This window comes from Stegodyphus dumicola, chromosome 6, assembly GCF_044657685.1.
Source record: "Stegodyphus dumicola isolate Sdum_Otavi_A_Nest chromosome 6, ASM4465768v1".
NCBI lineage: Eukaryota > Metazoa > Arthropoda > Arachnida > Araneae > Eresidae > Stegodyphus > Stegodyphus dumicola.
This window is the reverse complement of record NC_140773.1, coordinates 150,729,996-150,753,312: the sequence shown is the minus strand read 5'-3', so window position 1 is coordinate 150,753,312 and position 23,317 is coordinate 150,729,996. Positions and strand designations below refer to the sequence as shown.

The following is a 23,317-nucleotide window of genomic DNA, read 5'->3' as shown; positions in this document are numbered from 1 at the left end:
ATTGATTTCGAGGGCAAACAGGTACCAGTCCTTCTTCATCAGGAATAAACAAATCTGATTTTTTTTCCTTTCTAGTCTTGCAGATTTTGTTGCTGTTGACAAATAGTGATCTGTATCTGTTTGCCCTCGAAATCGATTGAGATCTTATACATAAATCTAGGCTGAATTCAATGTTGTTGTGTTATTAATTTTATGCTTCATTTGGTGTGTTTCCCTTCCGTTTCCAATCTTGAAGTTTTTAGGAGAATGATTCAGAGCACTTGCATACAATAAGCACTCAGTAAGAAAGAAATACTTCACCAACACGAAAATGAGGAAATGCCATTCTCAAAATTTATTGTAAGCAAAGTTTTATCATTATATAAGAATGTTATATTTGCAAAAAAGTCAAAATTTAATATGTATGGGATCATCAGACAAATTAATTTATGACAAAATCCCAATCAAGAATTGAATTCAGGAAACCTGCTGTCTATTCTTGTGTATGGGGCAGAGGCATAATGGTTAGGGCAAATTTTGTTGCTTTTGGAATAAAAAATTTAGTGTTTATCAAAAACTATATGGGTTAATGTAAATATTCCTAATGAAAATATGAAAGCATTGGCAAGAAAAGGAATGCAGAATAGTTCTGTTAGGATAGTCAAGTTCTGTTAGGAGTACAATCCTAAACGTAGAACCCTAAATGTTTGCTTGTGGTTATTATTTAACTATCTTGAAGTTATCAAAACTTCTCCATGTTCTCCATACCTAAATCCTATGGAACATTTATGCATTGAGTTGTCGAAAAGAATAAGGAAACATGGTACTATTTCGAAAGCTTTGCTAAAAGTAATTCTTAAATTGAAATAGAACATTTTTGCTTGAAAAATTTAGTTGAATCCATGGGAAAGTGCATGAAAAGTGTAATTTTAACTAAAGAATAATGAATAACTAAATGAAATAATGAATGTTTCTCATTTTCACGATTTGATTAATTTGTAAGCTGTCTGTAAATCTGCTCATTTTTTAGGAATTTTGAAAAAACATGGATCTGCTTAATCTAATTCCGAAGCTTTGATAAAGATGTAATTTATGTCAAAACGTTGCGAAAGAAAATATGGATTATTTTAACACCCTGTGTTTTATTTAAAATCCCATTAGACAGAAGCCAGAAATTTTTATTTTATATTAATTTTTGAGAGAAGAAATTTATATTATAAAATTAAAGTTTTAGTATGTAAAATAGAAAATACAAACATAGAAATTAGAAACATACTTATATTATACAGTACAAAGTCCGAAATCCGAACGTCCATTATCCGGAATGATCTAAAATCCGGACCTCAAAACCACCAACAAAGTTTTTCTTATATGCTTTATGCATACACCTTTAATTTCCCTTTCCGCGCGTAATAAAACATCTGGAGAGTCCCGATTTATAATTTCACTTCGACACTTCAAATACCTTGTTATTGAAGACACAATCATTGTAGTACAGGGTTCGTAGAGTCCTTAAGATTTCTTAAAAGTCGTTAAATTTTTTGGAATCGATTTTTGGTCCTTAAAAGTCCTTAATTTTGGCCAAAATAAGCAGAAGGTCCTTAATTTTAATCATCTGAAATTTCTGTCTCTTTTTACAAATGCCATTTTGAGTGTGAATTAGCATTTTGGAGGAATATTTTTGGCGATTCACTGACATATATGGTTATCTTTTGAATGGTCTCATGGTTTATAATTTGTTTCTATTTCTAATATAAATGACAGGATACTTGAGTTTCTGTTGGTTTGTGCATTAGCACTGAAGGCGTAATGAGTAAGTTTCCTCAGCAGCAGTTTTCATTAAAGAATCATAAGTCAAAAAATTAACTACGAAATCTTTATTTAATAAAATAGGAGAATTTTGCTTAACTTAAGCATAACAAAAAGTAATAATCTTTACAGACATTAAAACACTGAATTATCGAAAAGGAGATAATTTACATACAAATATAAGTCATATATCTTCAAGCATACCTATTTAGGCAATAAGACAAAACAGAAACATACTTTGACACCGTACCTGAAAAGAGGAAGTACTAACTGAATTAGACCTTTGGCCGTGATATAAGTAGCTAGGGTGAAAATTGAATACACTGCATGTAGCTAAGGTGAAAGTCAAATATACTGCATTGCACACGATATATATTGGCGAGAGAAACTTTACTTTCTCTCGCCAATATATATCTTGGCTCACGTTCGTTTCGTATGCCTTTCGAGTTTCATTATGCAAAATACCTAAATTTATGCTAAGTTTCTAAGCAAGAAGTGAAACATAAGCATGTCGAATTTCATTTTTTTCCCAATAAAGAGCACTTAAACAACTTTTCCCTCTTGGGAATGTGAATTTTTTTATTAAACGGTTCTAAATTTGACAACTTTAAAATCAGTTTCTATAGAAAATTTTTAATCCCGAGATCTGAGAATTTTTCGACGGTTTTTTTAAAACATCGTAGCATTGATATAGGTATCATATAGGTTGATCTTTACATTACGGTAACTGGTAGTTTGGCGACATTTTGGAGGCGATAAAGGTTACTACCTGGGACTTTGGTAATAATGTGAGCAGTACTGAGTTCCGATTACGCATTATTTTGTGTGGGGGAAATGAGAGATCATGGGATATGTCATGTGATATTAATGGACGAATTACGGTTCTTTAATCGGAAAAGGGGGGAAATCGGGAAAAAATCTGGAAATTTTGTATTTGGCTTTATTCTGTGTTGTGTGAAATAGTGTTTGTGAATTTTTGGATCCCATGGCCGTAAGTAAAGTGAATTCGAAATGGGTATTTAGTGGTATTTAAAAGGATAGTAAGAAATATTTTTTAAGGTTGTGTGAGAGAGAAATAAACATGTTTTATTATGTTATTTATTTTACCTGGTATCTTGCTTTGAAAGATAAGTATGATTTTAAAGATTCTGAAAGAGAATGAAGAAAAGTGTATCTGCCACGTAATGAAGATTCTGAAGGAGATTAGATAAGTTAGTATTTTTAATTATTTTTATGCATTGTTGGAAATGTAAGGTGGAAAGGAATTTGGTATTATTGGGAAAATTGTTATTAGCAATGATTTAGTTTAAAGTAATTAGGATTGTAAGGTAATTTTTATTAATTGAATGTATGTGCTCATGTATATTTTAAGTGGTGTTTTTGAATTTAATTATATTTTAATGAAATGATAGTTATTTTGTGAATTTTATACTTGTAGGAATTTGGTGTATGTTTAAGTTGAAATAAATGTGCATGGAAATAATTTAAATATTTGATAATAAATATTTGTAATGCTTCATGTATGAATTCGTTGGTGACGTGTATAATGTAATAGATGATTTAGAGGTAAAAGTTTTTGGATATTTTATTTATTTTATATGTGGAAATGTTCATATTTGTAAAGGGTAAATACTTTTTCGCGATCATGTAATTTCATATATGTTCTTTTTACCGGGTTTAAAGATTGAGAAAATTGTCATGTATTTTCGTGAAATTTTTTTAATTTATGAGATAAAAGCAGTGTACATGGATATAGTGAAGAGTGTGCGGAATGCCATTTTTGTGCAATTCTGGGATGTTTTTTTAAGTAAAAATAAGTTGACGTGTACATGGTTCAGTGATATTTTAATGAAATGATAGTTATTTTGTGAATTTTATGCTTGTAGGAATTTGGTTTACGTTTAAGTTGAAATAAACGTGCATGGAAATAATTTAAATATTTGATACTAAATATTTGTAATGCTTCATGTATGAATTCGTTGGTGACGTATATAATGTAATAGATGATTTAGAGGTAAAAGTTTTTGGATATTTTATTTATTTTATATGTGGAAATGTTCATATTTGTAAAGGGTAAATACTTTTTCGCGATCAGGTAATTTCATATATGTTCTTTTTACCGGGTTTAAAGATTGAGAAAATTGTCATGTATTTTTGTGAAATTTTTCTAATTTATGAGAAAAAAGCAGTGTACATGGATATAGTGAAGAGTGTGCGCAATGCCATTTTTGTGCAATTCTGGGATGTTTTTTTAAGTAAAAATAAGTCGGCGTGTACATGGTTTATGTGTATGTGTTATTTTGAAAAACGCGTAAGGTGTATGGTATTGTGCACTTTTTCCGAATTTTGCAGTGAATATTTGTCATGATTAAGCAGTTTTGTTTGATAAAATTTCTAGCATAAGTGTAATTCGGCTAGTAGATTGTTGGAAGAAGTGTTCAGTAGATAAGAAGAAAAGAAACATGTCTTTACTTCGTGAAGACAAAATGGCGGCGGGGAAAAAAAAATAGAGGGTTGCTGTAGGGGAGTTGGTTGCCAAAAAATCGCCAAGTTACCGTAATGTAAAGATCAACCAATTTATATTATAAGAAATTATATTTAAAAATAACATTAAAATAACAAATATTTTTATTTTTCCCTCTCATATTATAAAGTTTCATTTTGGCAACTTATTATACAATATTTTGAATCTGAAAAATAAACAAGGTGTAATGCTATAAAATCACAATTTACAAAATAGCTCTTAGCAAAAGCAAAATTAGCTATGTAATTAATTTAAAACGTCTTCTTTTTAATTTTTTCATCGTAAGCGTTTTTCTCATGTAATTGTCTCAGAATATGCATCAGTTTTCTCTATAAAATTAATTTTACACTTTTTTCCAAAGTATTTCTGGTATTTGCTGTTACAGAATTGGTAGGGATAATTTTTCTTTAGGATTTTAGGCATTGCAGTTTGGAAAGTTTAGAAGGATTTGAAGGCAAGATTCTGGAAGACACACAATTCTGGAAGATTCGAGAAATATGTGACATATGAAAAATGTCTCCATGGTATCAACATGTAATGGATGTATTTTACAGAAAGTTTGAGATGAATTTCTTACTTTTTGGAGAGTTTCTGGAAGAAAAATAAAAACATAATATTTGAATGTTTTACTTCTGATACTATAATCTTTTTCTTAACATGTCTATCTTCCCTTTATTTTCTTTATTTTTCACTAGATACAATGATGGAAAATATCAAAAATGCTTCTAATGTTATCACATGGGCAGACATTATAGAAAGGGATTTTTTTTATTAATAAAGAAATTGAAAACTTACAATTTAAAAGATTAATCTAATATGTCTTAATGCATCATATACAGAGCTGATACTAGGCATTTTCTCACCTGATGCAATCTCTGTGGATCCTAAATTCTGCTGCTTAGTGTTTTTCTAAATTCTGCTTCCAATGCCTGCTCTAAATTCTAAAGGTTTTGCCATTTCTAGATTTTGTTGTTCGGTGTGTCACTGAATTCTAAAAGTTTTGCCACACCAGCTCTGTAACCGGCCTTTACACTATATATATTTTTCATATTTCTTCTGAACGTTCATATTGCTAAAGAAATAAAATTAGCCACTTTTTCTATACATTCTAAATATTTTTAGTGTATTTTAGAATAATAGAAATCCTTAATTAAATCCCAAAATTCTAAAATGGAAAGGAAATGTGCTGAAGAAAGAAACTGAATACATAAAGAAAATTATTCTTCAAAGATATGTGCAGTTATTATTATGTAAATTACCCAATTGTTTATGATTTCAGCCTTTATTATAAATTCCCGTTTCTATTTCCTCATATGATAGAGTTACTGAGCCAGATTAAATTAAAATTAAATTGTATAATCTTTGACCACTAGTCCACACTTTTAGTTTGAATTTGACTGTTCGTGTTTAATGACGTGGCCATGAGCTGTAACTGATTTTGTTAGCATCAGAACATGCCTTTATGTTCTAAGTTCTTTTTAAGTAAAAAGCTTATTTAAACCTTTGTCTGATATTGTTATTATTTTCAGCCATAGCGATCATTTGCTTCAGGTTTGTCGGGGGTTTGGGACTATTTAACTTTTACCAGATCAAGTAAACCCTCATAGGTACATTGTGAGAGGTTGATAAGTTAGTAGATAAAACACGCAGAAACTAGCGAGAGCATTGGTTTGCATATTGAGACAAATCTTTGATAGAAAAGAAGCTTAAATAGAAGGAAATCCATATAAAACAGCCAAAATGTTTGGGAAGGCTTCAAATTAAAATGATGGATAAATATTTTGTTGAGTGTTGTTGTTACAAAACATAGATGTATCGTAGCTTTTAATGTGTAATTATTCTAATATTGTTTACGAATCAATGTCATAAATTACATCTATTTTAAGCTGTGAAATTTTATTAGATTTTGATTTAAATCAGGCTATTTTAACAAATATTGTTAAAAAATAAAATTTAATAGTGGCCATGTAAATCCATAATGACTTAAGGTTATCTAACTACCTAATTTAATTACTTATAACTAATTGGTAACCCTTAAAAATTATCTCTACATATTAAAGGGAGTTATTGCCTTCCATTAATACTCACTGTGGTCACTAGATAAAACACAAAAATGTAAAAATTCATGTAAAACTTATTCTTTGTAACTAATGAGACTTAAAATAATACAGAACAATTAGGTACTTTAATGACTTATTGGAACCTTAAAGTATATTAACTGGCTTACAACCCCTGAAGTTCTACACGAAGCTACGGCATTAACTGCATCAAACAGATCCTGACTAACTTTCAACACTTGCCAACTGTGCCTACATCCAACACTTGCCAACCATGCCTACATCAGGCCTTTCAGGTTTGTTCTAATCAGCAATCTAATTTCTCTCTAGACAAGCAGCAGCGGTGACAACATTGAGTCTTATATTATGAATCATGCTGATTATGATCTTAGTTCTCATTTTAAGTAAACCCTCATTGGTATGCCGTTTGACATAAAATCTACCTGCTATTTACAGGTATGGGACAAACTGGTGACTGACCAGGTGTGTGACAAAATGAGACCTTAAAAAAAAAAAAAAAAAAAAAAAAAAAAAAAAAAAAAACAGCTAACTATTAGTAAAATGAATATGTCACTCATCTTCTTTAAAAAAATATGTCCAACTAAAAGTGTAAAGTATTTAATTGATAAATTGGATAAAGTTTATTTTATTCTCAAACTTATTGATAATTATGTTGATTAATTCATGTTTAGTAATAATGCATACTACTTGGGGATCTATTTTATTTTTAGAAAGGTATTACAGAAGTGAAATTCAGGCATAGATAATATTTTTAATTGAATTTATTCAACCCATTTGCTAATAGGTCGTTAATTTTTTTCGTAAACAGTCCTTAAAAGTCCTTAAAAGTACTTAATTTCCGTGTGCAGAAATGTGTACGAACCCTGTTGTATAAATTTGTATGATCAGTAATTTGGCTTCGTTGCAGCGTATCTGCTTGGCACACATCTCAAACCGAAACATTCCACATAGATACATCGTTGGCCTGAAGTCAACCTAGCAAATCATTATTTGTTATACTTTCCTTTTATCACCGCATGTTTATCAAACATGACAACTTGAGTAATGACTCGTATAGTAATGCCTAAACAATTTTTTTATGTTAGTAATTGAATAACAAAGGAGTATGGTAACCTTTTATGTTGACATTACGCTTGGTGATGATTACAGATTTAAGTTAAATGCATTAAAAAATGTTGATGAGGAAATATGAAAAATTTCTTTCCATATGCTAAAAATAGATTTTGTTGATGATACTCATAGACCCAAAGATTACATTTAGGGCTATTTGAAAATTTAAAATTATTAACTGATTATTTGAAAATTATTAACTGATTTGTTATTCCCATAAACCCAGAACCAGCGCCAGGGCTCGTATGGCCACATCGATTCGCAGAATTTAGGACTCAGAGATTGCATCAGACGGTAAGATATCTAGCACTGGCCCTCAATAAGGCTTAAGTATATGTGGGAATTTATATTTATTCTGAACTCTAATAAGCCTTAAGCATGTGCAAGAAATAAGACATAAGTATAAAAAATAAGTAATACAATTCAGGCTTAATTGTCTCAGTGCGTGAAGATAAAATTTAACAGAATAACTTGTTGTTAGTCACCAAGTTCATGATGCATAGCCAAATACGTATAGTGAAGGATAGCTAAATTTGATGATGCTACTAATTTTAAAGGTTTTCAGATATCACAAAACAAAGTTGAAATTTTCCAATTAACAGATTTTGTAAGGAAATATGGAGAAGCGATAATAAAGGAAGGTGATATGAAAGAAGTTTTTCATTGTGATGGCAGTGCTTCTCAATCATCAATCAATAAATGAATGGCGAAATCTGTAGTATGGTTCTAAATGCAGAAAATACAGCTACCGATAGTGAAGAAAGTGACAGAGAAGTTACTGAAAATGAGAAAATTTTGACTGACAAGTTAGTCTGAATTCTCGAAACAGCAGTTACAGGACTTCAACAATGTAACTAAACAAGAGATTATGTCTGTCTACAGAATTAAAGAGAAAATATTAGCACAAAAAATGAAGCAACTTAAACAACTTACATTGAAAGAAATTATTAATAAGGTAAACAAATAAATATTAAGCTTTTTTTGTAAATTTTGATAACCTTTAGATCATAAATACTTCGTTATTTTATAAATCATGATTTTTGTATTTTTAATTTTATGATTTCTACTTGCCATCTTACAAGATTTAAACTGATGATCTAATATGTGGAAAAATCCCAAAACTGGAATTGCTGTTAAGTCCCGGCGAGTCTGGATTTCAAACTTTGTACTGTATTTATATTTGGTTTTTTTTTACCGAATATAACAACTGTATATTTTTGTTTCCAATTTTCACTTTACAACACTAAGCAAACCTGCCGTGACTCGTCAAGGATTGCACATATGTATTAAGATTAAATAAATCAGTTAGGTACGTCTTTTGCACGTGCACAAGCGCAGCTACGCACTGCACAATGCACAAGCACTGGCCAACGTTGAAAAAATGTTTTTGCTGCCAGTTGCATAGCATGAATAGCAAATCAAATAAGTTTAAAATTCATTTTTATATAATAATATCAGTTTTTTAATTTACAATCAATAATGTGACAAATTTATTTTAAAAAACTGAAAACCCGTCAAACCCTATTAATAACTGATACAGTCAAAAGTTTTTAATCCGGAATGATCTATTATCTGGACCTCAAAGCTACAAACTTTCTGCGCATGCATAAATGCATTATGCGTTTACGCACGCGCATAATACCTTTACGCATGCGCATATGAGTTTACGCATGCGTATGATACATTTACGCATGCGCGCTTATCGTATAACGGACGGTATAAGCTGAGCTAAAATTATCTAATTATCTATTTAAGTTAATGTTGCAGATTGTGTTGTTCCTTAATCTTCAAATTGGATCCATCTTATTTTCTGCAGACTGTTAGAGCGATTTTATAAAAGTAAGCTTGAACTTTCGATTACGTCAAAAAGAATTTTCGATTCTGGAGCTGCCAAAGGATCTACAAAGCGAAAGCATGTTTCGATGTCCATCAAACAAAAAGTGGAATTGCTGCAAAAATGGATAAAGGCATATCCTTTGTTTCTCTAACCATTCCGAAATCTGTTTATCAATTTCACGCTGCTCTGCGGGGTGGGGGGGACGTCACGGCACTCAATGAACTGGAAGTTGATCTGTCAGCACTATCCTTATCTTCAGGGCAGATGTTTTTATTTTATTCAGCTTATAATTGCTTACTAAATGTAGTATTTCATCTCGATGTACTCTGATATGATTTAAAACAAATTCCTCATCATTATAAATATCACGAATACGCATCAAATAGTTTTCTGGTTGCAATTTTCTGATTTCGACTATGCGTTATGTGTGCTTTACGCATGCGCGCGTTGAAATAAATGTTTAATAAAATAAACAAATAAATATTAAGCTTTTTTTTTTTTTTTTTTTGTTTTTTGTAAATTTTGATACCCTTTAGTTCTTAATTGCTCTTTATTTCATAAATTACGGTTTCATATTTTTAATTTTATAATTTTTGTATGCCATCTTACCAGATTTAAATTGATGATCTATAATCCGGGATTGCCAAAGTCCCGACGAGTCCGGATTAAAGACTTTTGACTGTATTTGCAAATAAAACTGAAAAGCACAATTGTCTTAAAAGAAACTGAAGCCACTGTATATGTTTTGCTGAGTGCAATGTTTTCAGGACTTCTTTGTGCTTTCTCAGATGTGTAACGTTCATATTTCAAAATGAGGCTGCGGCTCTTCTCTTATATGCTCCTTAAGATCACCAAATGTGTCGATATGTGCTCTGCGCTGGTTTTTGGCGCGATTGTGTGTTGTATGGCGACTCGTTCGTTCGTGTCATGCGTGTTTTGAAATGGTTTATGTTGCAATGAGAGACGTGGTTGCAAGAGGGTCTGGGAGATTATTTTTAGTATCTGTGCATGATAGAAGTAAGGAAACACTGATGCAGTGTATTGAAGAGTGGATTGAGCCTTGTACAACTATTTTTTCGGATAGCTGGAAATCTTACAAGGATTTAGGAAAAGAAGGTTTTGAACATTTATTTGTGAACCATAGTAGGAATTTCCTGGATAGTGTGCCTAGCTGTCATATAAATACGATAGTGATTATGTGGCGGCATGTTAAAGGTGGCATGAAATTGGTATTTCTGCTGTTCGAAAAAGCATTCATTCATTACAAGTGCATTTTATTTTATTCTTGTTCTTATTTTGTAGAATGTTATGTTCATTGTTTTTTTTTTTTTTTTAGTATGAATTTCTGTTGTTATTGTTATTTTTTTTTGAATTGTTTGAAATTTATTTTAGTTTATTTTGTTGATTAGTGCGTAGTGCTTAGATTGTGCAATTCGTAGATGTTTTTTAAAGTTGAAGCAGAAGGCTGTGTACATGTTATTCTTTGAAATTTATTGTTGTTATGTTAATTTATTAAAGTGAGGTATGCTTTGTTCGTAGATTCTTTCGATGCTTACTTAGATTGTGCAATTCATAGATGTTTTTTTAACAATCCGTCGGGCGTGTCTCGAAACTTGCGGCATCGGGCGAGCTGTATCTGTCAGCTACATCTCTATTTTTCCTGTTTTCTGGTGATCTGTATTACTTTAAATCTTCTATTTTTATTCGTTTTAGGTCCAGCTTTTACACCCAGACCTTTCTTTCTTTCTTTTTTATTTTTTTTATTATTTACAATTACTATTACACAAGTTAAAATGCCATTTAAAAAAACACACAAAGAAACATGTTAGTACAGTTGAAAAAGATTTTAAAATATGGCAGCTGTTCGCAAATAATTAATATTTCTAAAAATACATAATATAAAATGGCAAAATAAATCAGTTATACTTTAATTTTATTCTAAATTTAAATTTGGTTTTCATTTGAACATTTCTGACAAATCATTTCTGCATGTTCCAAACAAAAGTATTCAGCACATTTTATGCAGGAATATTGGGTCAATTTACTTTTCTTATTTGTTTGACATGTAGAGCACCTTTTGCATTTATTTTGGTTATTGTGTCACCTTTGCTTTTTTTACCTTCTTCAGCAGTTGGACTGTAGGTTTGCATTTGCAAATCCTTCGATTAATTGGGTTTAGTCATGCGCCTAACAACTTCTTCATTGACTAATTCCTTCACCAGTTTTTTCAAAGTTCACCTTTTCAAATACTCTCTCCTGTTTTTTTTTTTTTTTTTTTTTTGTTTGTTTGTCTGCGTTGGGTGTGCTGTCTTAACCATGAGGCCGATTATTATTGGCCAGGAGGGTTGCAGCATACTCGTAAACTAAACTAAACTCTCTCCTGTTCTGAACAATAATCTGATTTCCCAAAAATACAACTAGGCCGTTTATAGCTGAAATATTTAACATCGAATAAAATACTATCATTGGCCATCTCCTAGTATTGCGAGCGCAATTATAAGTTCCACACATTTTATCCAGAGCATCAACACCACATTTTGTATCATTATAAAATGGGATTATATCTGGCTTTTTTTCATCTCCAGTGTCTGTATCTATAGCATCATCAAAATGCACACTTGATACAATTGATACAAGCAAAACGTTTTTGCCTTTCTTCAGTTCGTATGAAACTAAAGTGCAGTTTTTAGAAAAACCAAATAAGCTTGAATGTACTTCTTTTCCTTTAGATTTCACAGAACAGGGAGGTATTTCTTTTTTATTCTTTCTTATTGTTTCAACGTAAGAAAGTTTTTTATCTTTTAGGGCTTTTACAACATCTGTAGAGGTAAACCAATTATCTGCGGTGATATTGCGACCGCTGTTGAAAATTGGTTCGGATAATCACGAAACAACATCTAGTGGGGAATTACTGACACTAAATGGACCTTTGGGCTGTTTTTCAGCATATATTTCAAAATTCAATGTATAAAGCATTTTAGTATCAACTGCTGCAAAAATTTTAATGCCATATTTATTTGGTTTTGATGGAATGTACTGGCGACAAGGGCATCTTTCTCTAAAACCTTCCAATTTCTCATCTGTTGTAACATTTTGTCCCATGCAATATTTACACTTATATTTTCCCCAAAATTTCTCTAATAGGTGCTAATTTATCTGTTTTCCTTCTTTTGTTCCTCGTCTCTTTATCATCAAATCTAAAGCATCTTAGAAGAAATTTAAATCGCTTTAGACACATTATCGTTCTAAACATCTCAATACCCATTCCATCAGTTGACCACAGTTCTTCCAAAATTTGTCGATTACTTCGAAAAACACCAGCTAATAAAAGTAAACCTATAAATGCTTTTATTTCGATAATATCTGTTAGTCTTGCATCTCTTTCTCTACTAAACAGATCAGAAATTGTAGAAATGTATTTGTAAGTGTATTTCACAATTATTTCCAATATTGCAGAAAAAAAATTACTCCAAGTAATTTTGTGGTAATATTCTGCGATCTAACTTTGACATTTTTTCTTCCGGGCGATTTTGCCCATTTAGCACTTTTGTCTTTTCCTACATAAAATCACCATTGTTAGCATCATCAAGTTCTGAGTCATTATAATCACTTTCAATACTTTCAGAATCCTCTTCAAATGTTTCTAAAATATCCACTTCTTCATCATCACTTTCATCAAATTCTTCAGCATTTAATTCCTCATTTCCATCACTAAACAGAATATTATGGACTAGTTCAAGGTCTTTTTGATTATTCAAATCTAAAAAGCGTTTGGCACTCATCATGAGAAAAATAAATCAAAAATCTATAAGAAATCTTGATACTTCCATAAAGCTTCAATAGACAAATGTTATCGGGCACGTGTATCTGACAGATACAAATTTTCAAATAAGCTTAAAAACAGAAAATTCTCCTACACTGAACTGGTCGTTAGTGCGTTCCAAAGGAGGGGGTGGTCAGATGGGCAGATACTGATAAGGTCAAGGTCGTGAGAAGTTTAAGGGGACAAAAACACAGATTTTGACACGCCTGTATCTGTCAGATCCTCGCGCCTGATGGTGTGTTAAGTTAAAACATATTGCTGTGTACATGGATTCTTGTCAAATATTTTTGGTTAGAAACTTTACATTTTTGCTATCTAAATTTTTTGTTTTTGTTTTCGATTTTTAGCTTAAATTGTGTGTTAAAAACGCGTTTTTGAAGACATTTTAGGCTTAAAGTTAAAAAAAGTTAGACAAAAAATTTAGATAGTAATATGGCACCGTGGAGTTTCTCACCAAAAATGTTTGGTGAGAAATTTGGCGACTTGAGGGCACATATAAGAGTAGTTCCGAGGTTGCTAGAAGTAGAGCATTTATTTATTTATTTAAGTCTAAATACAGTACAAAGTCTTTAATCTGGACTCGTTGGGACTTCGGTGATTTCGGATTAGGGGTTTTTACGGATTATAGATCATCAATTTAAATCTGGTAAAATGACATACAGAAATTATAAAATTAAAAATACGAAAACCGTAATTTATGAAATAAAGAAATTATTATCTAAAAGGTATCAAAATTTACCAAAAAAAAAAAAAAGGCTTAATATTTATTTGTTTACTTTATTAAACATTTCTTTCAATGTAAGTTGTTTAAGTTGCTTCGTTTTATGTGCTAATATTTTCTCTTTAATTCTATAAACAGACATAATTTCTTGTTCATTTGCAATGTTCCGCTGTTTAAGTCCTGTAATTGCTGTGCCGAAAATACCGACTAACTTACCAAGTGAAATTTTTTCGTTTTCACTAACCTCTCTGTCACTTTCTTCATGCCTTTATCCATTTTTTGCTGCTATTCCACTTTTTTATAGACATCGAAACATGCTTTCGCTTTGTAGATCCTTTGGCAGCTCCAGAATCAGAAACTCTTTTTGACATAATCGAAAGTTCAAGCTTACTTTTTATAAAATTTCTCTAACAGTCTGCAAAAAATAATAAGTCGGATCTAATTAGAAGATTAAGGAACAACGCAATCTGCAACATTAACTGAAATAGATAATTAGATAATTTTAGCCTAGCTTATACCGTCCGTTATACATTAAACACGCATATGTAAACGTATTATGCGCATGCGTAGAAAGTTTGTAGTTTTGAGGTCCGGAATATAGATCATTCTGGTTTATAGATGTCCGGATTAAAGACTTTGTACTGTGTATCGGAAATCAAAATCATTAATTTACCAACATTAATTTGTTTTATCATTGTGTTTAATTTTTAATGATACGTTTTTCAAATTCTAAATGCCTTCTGCGTAGGAAAATAGTTTTATTAATTGAATATGTTCTTTCTTTGTAAAAAACCTCACAAGAAATAATTATTAGTGTGGGCAGCAATATTTACAATACAAACTGAAATAAAAGTTTTTTTTTTTTTTTTTTTTTTTTTTATTGTTGCATACTGATGCAAAAGAGAATTTTTTTTTTTTAATAGGAGCTAAATTTTAACATTTTTACTTTAAGGATTTACTTTAACTGCAGCATGAGCTAGGAATTATTCAGTTATTTTTGTTATACAGTTCTTTTATTGCTTGATTGATTTATTAATCTTTTGAAGCCATTTATTAGGAGATCTAGCTCTTCATAAATTTAGAGAAGACTATGTCTTGGCTCCTGTGCAGCATTAATAGAAAGCTTGCTGATCATTTTAAAGCTTATTTAATGAATCTCCATAAGAATTATTTTCAACTGGATGTTGAATGTTGGGTTTTGATTCCTAATGCATTCAAAACATGATTAAATTAATGAAATGCTTACTTTCCTTTGCTGTGATAACTATTTGATGCTGTTGTACTTGAATAGATTTCATATTTTCTAAGAGAGTATCTAAGCATATTTGTCAGATTTTACAATAATGTACTCAGAAATCTTTTTGGCAGAGCTTTTCCAACAGTAAATAAGTTTACTAATAGCAGTCTAATACATGTGCATGTGTAAACATATAGATAAATATCCTATATTTATATTCTGTAGTTTGCTAGAAATTTATATTTTCTTTTTTACATTTTTGTGTTCAGGTTATTAATGCAGAGCAACAAGATCTGAAATACTGGAAGCTGACTGCAGAAGGTGAAAGTGTAGCATCTAATGGCAGTTATGAAGCTCTTGTTTTCTATGCTATTCCTCCAGAGGGAATATTACAGAAAGAACTAATGGTATTTAATATTAAAGTTCTTCATCAGATGTAAGCTTATAAAAGAATATACAGTATTTAAGTTTTATGCTATATTATGTTTTCTATTTAGTTGTTCACTAAGGAAAAATTTGATTTTTGGTTTTGTTGAGATATATATTTTTAAAAATTTTTTACAGAAAACTCTTGTTTAATTGATTTATTTATCTGTAATGTTTTGTATAAAAAATTAAGTATTGAATAATAAGTTATTTTATGTATGTCATTGAAGATAATTCATTTTGTATATATGATGTGTACAAGGATTTATATTAGGTTGTATTAAAAGAGTGCTGGTTTCAAAAGATGATTAGAATTGTAAAATTCTTTTCCTTTCTGGATATCTAGCTATGCTATATAAAGTACAAAATTTTTCCAAGAAGACTGATGTCATTTAGGAAATTTATTTATCTTTTTAAAATATCTGATGTAGACATCACGACTTCCTTGTACAGCCTGTGAAATTATGCACACTTTTTCTTGCACTTTATTTAAAATTATTTTCTTGAATTTCATTAGTGATATATTTCTCTTTCTGTCAATTCAATTCTTACTTTGGTACAAGGCAGAAATACATAAAAACTCAAAAGATCTTCATTAAAAATTGTAGAATACACAAAATCCTAAAAAAAACCAAATGCAGTTAAAAATTCTAAAAAAAACAATTTTTACAGAATTTCTATGCCAAACTAAGGAATTTGGCCAGCAGGCAAGAAGGCCAAATTATTGGTGCACAAAATTGAAAATTAACTTCTGATCCCACTGGACAAAAATAACTGAAGTTAATGTACCAGCTAACTTAATTCACTAGTCTACGGTCAAAAGTCGTTAATTCGGACACCCATAATTCGGAATGATCTATAATCCGGACCTCAAAGCTAAAAACTTTCTACGCATACGCCGCGTTGACACATGCGCATAGGCGTTTACGTGTGCACGTAAGACCTCTTACGACTGCGCATTTGCATGTGCGCAAGCGCAGAATACGTTTTCGCGTGCACGTTTTATGTATAAGCTAAAATTATCTAATTATCTATTTCAGTTAATGTTGATGATTGCGTTGTTCCTTAATTTTCGAATTGGATCCGGCTTATTATTTTTTGCAGACTGTAAGAGCAATACTATAAAAGTAAACTTGAACTTTCGATTATGTCAAATAGAATTTCCAATTCTGGAGCTCCCAAAGGATCGTACAAAACGAAAGTATGTTTCGATGTCCATCAAACAAAAAGTGGAATTGCTGCAAAAAATGGATAAAGACATGAAGAAGGTGACAGAGAGGTTAGTGAAAGCGAAAAAATTTCGATTGACAAGTTAGTCGGTATTTTCGGCACAGCAATTACGGGACTTGAACAGCGGAACTTTGCAACTGAACAAGAAATTATGTCTGTTTATGGAATTAAACAGAAAGTATTATCACATAAAACGAAGCAACTTAAACAACTTACATTGAAAGAAATGTTTAATAAAGTAAACAAATAAATATTAAGCTTTTTTTTTTGTAAATTTTGATACCCTTTAGATCAAAATTGTTCTTTATTTCATAAATTACGGTTTCATATTTTTAATTTTAGAATTTCTGCATGCCATCTTGTGCAATTTAAACTGATGATCTATAATCCGGAATCGCCGAAGTCCCGATGAGTCCGGATTAACGACTTTTGACTGTATTAAGTTTCGAATGTAAACAAATGGTGGCCTTATTAAGCCTAGTGCCACTTTTAAATTGTTGATAATTCTATAACAGTTGCATGTAAATTAATTAAAAGCATAAAAACCGTAACCAACATAATTCAATCACTTTTAAAGCAAAAAATTCTCAATTTACCATCATATGAGAATAAAAAAAACTGAGCTCACTGAGCCGGGTGACAGAGTGGGAATGTATATGTGTATATGTATATGTATATTTCCAGGTAACAGAATGGGGATTTGTATATTTATATACATTTCAATGAAAAGGGAGGTGCACAGCTACATGTTATAGCAATCCTGTATACAAAATTTCTATGCTCTACAGTTACTCATTTTTTAGCGATGTCAGATACGTACATACATACATCATAAAAAATCTCTTCTAAATCCACTTTACAATTCGTTTTGGATTCTGCCCATATATACTGGTGTTACGCAAAATCATTACTGAAATGGATATGTTTGTTGAAATATGATACCCAAAATTTTTCGCAATTACAGTACTGCCTTTATTTCATACAAAGAAGCATAAAACACTTGTTACTTATGAAAAAGAAATGCATTATAAATTAAGGGGTTGATAAAATAATTCAAGGAATTTTCGTATAAAGCTTTAAAATCCTCATATTTTATTTGCACTTAATGCTTCTCTGATATTCAGCTGCAAGGACGTGGATAATTTTCATGTGCCCTTTTGGAAAAGTATTTAATCATTGCCACCCATTCTTTTTTAGCCACAAGATCAAAACTATCACCATGGGTAAAAATTTATAGTTGGGGTGCCCCTTTATATTTTTGGCGATTTCTTTTTATGCTGAGAATGGTACCAAGAAACAATGTTTCCACGATTTCTGTCATTTAGTACGTTTGTTACAAAAGCAACAAAAGTAGTTGTTACATTTGTTAGTATTCTATAGAGTTCCTCAACTTCTAATTTTAGAAATTAAGTCTCAGCTTTTGTATTAGAATATGTTTAGAGCTTTTCATATGGAAATGAAAAAGAATAGATCTTTAGTAAATTAAGCAAATGAAAACATCTGTAAAGATATGTTAATTAAAGAAAAAAATTAAGTCATTTGATAAATTACACATATTTCCTACCTTATTGGTTTGCTGATTACACAGATAAAAATTACATAGGATTGATAAATAAAAGTAGAATATGTAGGCACAATTTAGCATGAATATCACATATTTCTTGAGATGATAGATTTTATAAATTGCAATTAAAAAATAATATAAATACCATATGAAGGAAATGGCAATTTTTTAGCTTATTTCAATTAAAAGCACAGTCGCAGGTCACATAAAACAATACAAAAGAAGCATTTTTTTTTTCTTTTTTTCCCTCCATACAGAATGTATATTGAAAAATGTGAAATCAATTACCTGTATTGTGAAATTCTAATATGTCTAAGAAAGTAATTGAAAAGCTTCTTGATTCTAATAATTGAATCTGCAAACTTTCTTGAACACAGAGAAATTTCTTTCTTCTAATTCCAATTTCTAAAATTTTATTAAATATATCCAAACTAGTCTTACAAATTATTTGTACTGAATGTTGTCTGCTTTCCTCTTTGAGACTGAAAATATACTTGCATGTAAATTTATAGCATGTGTAAATATGATCAGTATTTGTAGCATGATAAGTGAAATTTAGAAGACTGAATCACTGATTTTATCAATATCAACATTAAATCCACTGTTCAACTTTTATCTGATGCTAAGCTGAATTAATAATTAATCAACATAATTTATTTACTGACCATACTTAAAAATAAATTATTCTGCAATGTGTATCAAACAAGCAAAATTAAATTCTATTCACAAGCTTTATCTGAAACTTTTTGCAAACTTTATCTGAAAAAAATCCCATATCAGTGTTTCACACCTTAAATCTGATGAATTTTTAATTTTTATCGTGTGAATTTCATTACTTTACATGTTGTGCAATATGTAATTATATATTAAAATGTAAGTCTTATAACCAACTTTCAAATACAAGTAAGTCTAACTCACATTCATTAATCCAAATTTTTTTAAAATTTGGTATTCATCAGCATGTTCTTTAAGAAAACTCAGGGTATGCCTCTGCATTGGTGGTAGTAGAAGAGGGGGATATAATCCTTAGTTCCTATCCTTCAAGATGGTGCTAGTCAATGTTGTGATATTGCTTAGGCAGGTAGTCTTGTGCGCTTGGCCTAAAATTAATAGTAATAATAATAAAATAAAAAAAAAAAATGTGGAAAAGGCTAAAATTGTAGAAATTTTCAAAGAGTAATATTTTTTAGTTTGTACTTGCACATACTTTTTCATTGATATATACATACAATAGCTACTTTAGATTCTTTGTATATTGTTTCAAAATAAAAGATCTGTGTTGAAAAAGTATAATGATTTTTATTTTTCACCCCCTAAGAAATCTGTATCTCAGGCCAATGTTGGATTTAGCAAAGCAATGTCAGCAGGATGGATCTATTTAGAAAAAAAGAATGGTGCCCCTGTAGCATTTCGAAAAGTATGTCATGTTTAATTTTGCTGTGCTGAGTAATTTAATAAGTTATTCTTAAATTAATTAAATTATATAAGAAAATTGCAGTTTTAATGAAATATAAAAAAATTCTCTTATCTATTTATTGCTAGGTTGATAACATAATTGATGAAGTTCAAAATAATTTACTGAAAATGCAAAAGTCAAGAGAAAATGAAGTTTCACCGCAAATTAAAAATGAGCTGAAGAAAAGGAAATTATTACAAGAGGTGTTAGTATTTTTTAAAAATTATTTTCTGTGGGTGAAATCTATTCTGTATCATACTGTTAGTGTAAATAAAATGAAATATTCTCTATTTCAAGGTTTATTAATTTGTTCTGTTTTCTCAAGCACTGCTATTTCTAAAGAATTCCCCCCCCCTCCTGTATCATGAAGATTCTCTCATATTTTGAGTTTGTTGTCAGTGACAAAGTAATTTTTTATAATCTTCTTTTCATATTTTGATCCACAAATAATCTGGAACAAAATAGAAATGCATTCATTTATTTAGTTAATTTTTTGTTTTTTGCTTGAGCTATGTTTTCGTGTTTAATTTTTTTTTATATTATTTCTTTACGTTATTCGTTTTCCAGAAGTCATGGTTATTTTTTGAACTTTGTAAGCAATAAGTTACAAGCTTTTAAGTAGCCATATATTGAATATTAAAAGTATAATTTTCTAAAGATGTCAATAATTTCTACTTCGTTTTGAAACAAAGCTTAAAATGCAATTTTAATAAATGTAATATTTTTGAGTTAATATTGAAAACTTCAGAATGCATTACTACTATGTAATGACAACATAGGATTTAATTTAATGCAGTTGAAAATGCCCTTTGTATTTTTCTGTTTAATTTATCTTGTATTTTTAAAAATATATATTTTGAATTTGGAAATGATAATACTATGAAGTCTTCCTAAAACGGAATCAGTTTATGTTAGAAATCTGGGGAATAAGTCAATAATATATGTGAATATACATACCACTAATGCTATGTAGAACTGTATCTTTGTAATAGAGAAGAAGATAATCATTTTATAGCTATAATTATAATACTCTTCTGGATGTTTATGCATTAAATATACGTAAAAAAATAAGCACTTAAAAACACCCTCTTTGAGATGTTTATTGTTTTTAATTTACAAGTTTTATGTCCTCATTACATAGAAAGTATTGCTGTTTAAGAGAAATATGTATTGTAAGCCTTGTGTGCAAATTTTCTAATGAAATAATGTACAGCTAAATTTATTGTGTTATTCTTCACATTATTTGTAGGACCATCAAAATCTACAAAATTGAGAAGGGACCAGATTTTACCACCTCTCACATCAAGCAAGAGACTGATCTAACCCCTGAAATGATATCTAAGTAATATACCTTTTTATTCTGAGTATTATACGATTTATAGCTTCCTTCAACAAGGAATGAATAGTCTAGTATCATTAATTGTATATTTCAGTGATTAAAATGTTTGGTAATTATAAATTGTGCTTGACAATGTATTCAGTACATATGTACTTTTTTAAATTCATTTAAATTTTAGTGATTAAAAAAGTGCAGTTATTTTTTTAACATGAATTTGATTTTTTAATTTCTTATGATTACTACTATTACTATTGTAGTTCATCTTGGAAGGAGAAACGATTCAAGCCTTACAATTTTAGTGCTCTTGGCATTGCCCCCGATTGTGGGCATCGTCATCCTTTAATGAAAGTTCGTTCTGAATTCAGGCAAATTTTCTTAGAAATGGGGTAAATTATGTTTACTTTTCCCTTGAACTTCATGCAAATAGTTTTCTTTTTATTGTTATTTTAGTACTTTAGAATTATCCTGTCAGTAAGAATGTGTCCATGGAGCTTGGCAATAAAATTTTGGTACTGTTATGGGTACCATATTTTTTTTATTTTTTTAATATTTTTATTTATTTATTTATTTATTTATTTTTTTAACTGGGCTATTGAAATTGTTTGTTATATGTTGGAATATACTCTTAAAATCATGAAACAAAATATAATTACAAAAATGAAAAATTATGGATAATTTAATTGCAGTTTAAATTTTATGAAAATTCAGTTTTGTTAATAAATTTCATATGCTTCTGACTGTGACTTAAGTATTTTGGGATAATTTAATCACAGTTTAAATTTTATGAAAATTTGAGTTTTGTTAATATATTGTGTATGATTCTGGCTGTGACTTAAATATTTTGAAGAGAATTAAATAAACATAGATATAATGTGTCTTTCTGTAATTAATGCTAGCTGGTTCCAAAAATTAAAAAATGTTCTGTTGTTTATTGTAAATTACCAATTTTATTTTATGCAGGTGAGTTCATTTTGAACTTTTCACATATAAAGATTTTTTTCTAAGTTTCTCAGTTGCAAATATTTTAGTTATATTTAAAAATGGAAACTAAAGGGGGTTACAAATCACTTGTACTACGTATTTTAACTTGCAGCAGTGGCAGCAAAAGTGCCAGTTATTAGGATAACTTAAATTTCAATATCTTTGTCTGTATGGTAACATGCAAGCATCATTGTTTTATTTTTTAAATTTTAATACTAATTTTAAACTTATGTATTGTAGAAAATTTAGAATTCAAACTTGAATCTGTATAAGATGTTAAAAATATTTATAATTTATAATAGTCATATCCTGAAACTTTTAAGCTCTAATCATGAAAAGAAACATTTTTTATATGAAATAATTAAAAACTTTTTTAATTAAAAAGTGCACTTTTCAAATATTTAAATTTTTAAGCTTTTGCAAATAGTATAAAGTTATGAGAATGCTGTTTAATTTTAATATAAAAGAAAAAGAAGTACTAAAAATTTTAATCAATATTCTATGTTATTTAAAATATCTTCTTACTGATAATGAATTTTTACTTCCTTGCACGAAGTAAAAAGAAAGTATTGTAATCACGAAAAGTTTCAGGCAGCATATTTCAATGAAAATATCCATTTTGACTGCTATCAAATGCAATTTAACGATGTTTTTGTATGACATCTGTACATAAGGACAGAATAAAAGACTCCTTTCCTCCAAAAAATTATAAAACTGCTTTAATATGAATTCTGAAGAGAATTTTTCATGGTGTCTGTACATACGTTACGTGCGTATGTATCTCTCATAACTCAAAAACAAGTACCCTCAGAACTCTGAAATTTTGTATATAGGACTGCTATAACATGTAGATGTGGACCTTGTATTTTGGTTGCAATTCGCCGCACCAAACGTATACAATACAAAGTCTGTAATCCGGACGTCCATTATCCAGAATGATCTATAATCCAGACCTCAAAGCCTTTTTTTTTTTTTTTTTTTGTCGTAATGCATTTACGTATGCGCAGTTTAATGTTTACGCATGCGCGTTTAGCACAAAAAAAAAATAAAAAATAAAGCAACTTGAACCACTTACATTGAAAGAAATGTTTAATAAAGTAGACAAATAAATATTAATCTTTTTTTTTTTTTTTTTTGTAAATTTTGATGCCCTTTAGATCATAATTGCTCTTTATTTCATAAATTACGGTTTCATATTTTTAT

The 23,317-nt window shown here is 29.7% G+C and overlaps 1 protein-coding gene across 1 annotated transcript in view; it reads left to right on the top strand.

Annotated features, from left to right (window-relative positions):
* alpha-PheRS (phenylalanine--tRNA ligase alpha subunit) overlaps positions 1-23,317 on the top strand; it is a 108,652-nt gene that overhangs the window by 1,052 nt on the left and 84,283 nt on the right. Inside the window, exons 2-6 of the mRNA XM_085819015.1 lie at positions 15,388-15,525; positions 19,657-19,755; positions 19,881-19,999; positions 21,044-21,136; positions 21,391-21,519. Of these exons, the coding sequence (XP_085675141.1) occupies positions 15,388-15,525; positions 19,657-19,755; positions 19,881-19,999; positions 21,044-21,136; positions 21,391-21,519 (578 nt within the window). The remainder of the gene's footprint in view (positions 1-15,387; positions 15,526-19,656; positions 19,756-19,880; positions 20,000-21,043; positions 21,137-21,390; positions 21,520-23,317) is intronic.